Genomic DNA, 3,339 nt, shown 5'->3' with positions numbered 1-3,339 from the left:
ATATATATATGCATTATATGAATCTACCTATGCTACCGCGAATAACTTCAAAACAACATACACGCTAAACATACTCTAGGGTGAAATCCTCCACTTCCTCGCCGATGCTATCCGACCTTAAGCCCCTATACGAGTCATCGTAGCTGGGCATATTCAATGGCCTCAACGGGCGCTCCTTTGCTTCGGTCACCAGCGCCAAATCAACTCCAGCAAACTGCTCAGCCAAGCCTGCGCCCGGCTCCATGTTCCTGTCCAGGACATATGTATCCTTCACCCCGCTCTCGTACAGATCTTTAGTACTCTTGCTCTGGCCATGTCGGCTGTTGGTACTGAAGATCTTGTCCCGGGGGGGCGTGCCTGTGCCATAGCTCCCATGGCTGCCGGTAGATCCCGTGCTGGTGCTCTCGCGCATACCTCCACTACTACCCCCGTGCAGCTGTTGCTGTTGCTGTTGTTGGTGGTAGATGTAACTGTTCATATTGGCATCCGTCAGATTGCGCTGGCTATAGCTCCGGCGCAGACTCTTCTGCAGACCCTTTATAATTGAATTGGCTCGGCTGTGTCTGTTATGGGTCACATTCCCCTCAAGCCCGAGCTTCGGTGAGCTAGTCGCCGATTGCACCACACCCGCACCCGCACCCACAGGCACCGCATGGCTCGTACCAAAGCTCGGATGTGCACTGAGACTCGTATTCGTACTCCCCGTAGTACTTCCAGGCCCATTTGCGGCGAGTTTACTACCCCCTTCCCCGTGCACACCAGACGGGGCAGAGAGCACGCTGGCATTCGGCTTATCCGAGCGACGGTCGAGTGAGCTACTACGCGCGCGCCCAGTGCGGCTGATGCTGCGGAGGACCCCTTTGACTGTGTGCTTCCTATCGTGTGGTTGGGTAGGTGAGGTAGGTAGCGACATCTCTCCGGCTGTGCGTGTCTGCAGCTGTAATTGCGTGACCGTATGGGCTCTGAGCACATTTGGCGTGCCGCTATTGGCCACATCGGTAGTCCCGGTATTGCCCGGGTTATATACCCCTTCAGAAGCCCCGGACGCATAATGAGAACCCCCTACCGTGCTACTTACCGAGCTCACATCATTCATACTCCCGTGTGTATGTACATGCAAGTTTGTTCCGGGTGATTTCGTATGGCTATACTCTCGAGTGCCTCCACCGCTTACCACCCCACCCCCGTACACGTTGTCTCTAGTTATCTCTGCGGTCACTAACGTAGCCGCACGCTGCGCACGCGGCCTGTCACTGTTCTGTCGCCCGAGATGTATAGGAAACTGTGGTTTACTGACAATACCGCTACCGCTTAGACCTGGGAAGGCATCCCTTGTCCCAGCCGATCTCGTACGCCCTGTGAGTCTGGCCTTGGGGTTGATAATACCGCTACCGCTCACATTGTAGGACGTCGGTCCCCCCGATCCAGCTCTGGATCCAGAAGCGTTTATAGGCGGTTGTATGCATGTGGGCTTGGCCATAGACACACACTTGGTGTGGCACGCATAGCTGCAGTGGTCACATTTGGCTGCTTTGCGTTCCGTGATCTTCTTCTCACACAATGAACAAGTACCATTGACATAGCTCTTATCACTGAATCTATGTTCAATTTCTCCTTGTTCCAGAAGCCCAAACCCTGACTGGGCTGTGGGGGATTGAGATAAATTCGTAACTTTTGTATTTGTATTTACATTCACATTTGTATTGGCATGCATCTCTAATTTAACGCGCAATTGACCTTCTCGCCATAGGACATCCTCCAACTGCTTTTCCTGGATGCTGAGATAAGTAGCAGCTTCGTAATTAGTGCCGTATTGCATGATGTGCAAGTTCAGTGTGTGGATGCTGGTTTGGATCAAATTAATAATCAGCGCTAGGCTGTGTATTTCGGCCTCCATATCATGCAGTTGTGAGCCTTGACCTCCACTAGTAGACTTATGTTGTTGTTGTTGCTGTTGTTGGGGGGGGGACGGTTTGTACTTCATTGTGGCAAGTCATATATATATATATATATATATATATATATATATATATATATATATATATATATATACGATTTAGTCGTCTACTTTACAGCAGATATACTACACGCGACTCACGTTAACCCTGTGTGCTAGCCGGCATAATAAACTCTTTAGATGCTACCAAGACACAAACCCATTCAAGGCCAGTGGCAGATACACTTAATGTACACGTGTCTGCATATCACATACTAGTCTGTACATGTGAGCGTTTGTGTATACAGCGGTTTTGTATTATACTATGCTGTCACGTATGTATGTGTGTTATTCACACTCGAGCTCGTCTGATACACTCGCATATTCACACTGCGCGTAAATATGATATTTAGCAATAAAACTCTGATTCACATTACTTATTTTTAAAATCTTTATTTAACGTCAATTCGGTTTGCACTCACTTGATGCAGTAAAACGTTGAACGTAGACGCAAAAGCTTTTTTCTGTGTTTTGTTTTGTTTTATTAATTTGCTTTTAAGAAAGAAAAACAAAATGTCACAGGTTTGCAGTGATCGCGCCATAAAAACCTTTTTTTTTTGACCCGAGAATCAAACTTCTCAAAAACAACAATGAAAAAAAAATAGATTAAGAATTAGGCTCTTGCGACCTATATTTGGCCTGGTTTTGCATGTGGATCACTTTATACTGTATGGGTGAATGTAGCTGTATGTGTATATTCCTGTATATATAAGACACCTGTGTAGTGTGTTGACAACAGTATGGACACGAATATATTTTAGTCTTGCACCTACGTATATCACAAAACACTGCATAAAGAAAGACTATTTGCTTGCAGAATGACCTTCAGAACTAATATAGTTATCAATCAACAATCAACATGAAACCCATCGGAACGTGTAAACCGATTTGACAAGTCAGCGACGAGAGAAATTGTTTTGAATATAAGTCAGCGATGTGCTTTTTTTTCTGCACAGCGCTCTAACACAACATATACAATCTTTACTTCTAAACGATAAGTAGGCCAAAAGCATGGGATATAAATAAACCAGCTCAATAACGAACAATTATCCTGTAGTCTTCTGTGTATCCTGCAAGAAATCTGGTCACTACTGATAACCAACTCAAAAACCGACGACTATTTTGAAATCCGTGTATTATTAAGACAAAATTGAGCGTTACTGATAACCAGGTCAATAACGAATCTTTTTGTTTTTTGTAATAAGTGTATAATGCAAGGCCAACTCTGGACACGAAATATATCAACTCGATAACAAAAGACTCTTTTGCAGTCCATATATATATATATATATATATATATATACTATATATATATATATNTATACTANATACTATAATATATA

General features: G+C 44.7%; 1 protein-coding gene across 1 annotated transcript; it reads right to left on the bottom strand.

Annotated features, from left to right (window-relative positions):
• Positions 1-64: 64 nt before the first annotated feature.
• On the bottom strand, positions 65-1,984 carry SARC_13644 (hypothetical protein; the record flags this gene model as incomplete). The annotated part of the gene is made up of 1 exon (XM_014292226.1): positions 65-1,984. The coding sequence occupies one exon, from the start codon at positions 1,982-1,984 to the stop codon at positions 65-67; it is 1,920 nt and encodes a 639-aa protein (XP_014147701.1).
• Positions 1,985-3,339: the final 1,355 nt, after the last annotated feature.

This window comes from Sphaeroforma arctica (assembly GCF_001186125.1).
Source record: "Sphaeroforma arctica JP610 unplaced genomic scaffold supercont1.3535, whole genome shotgun sequence".
NCBI classification, from domain to species: domain Eukaryota; class Ichthyosporea; order Ichthyophonida; genus Sphaeroforma; species Sphaeroforma arctica.
The sequence above is the reverse complement of the archived record's forward strand: the minus strand, read 5'-3'. Positions and strand labels throughout refer to the sequence as shown.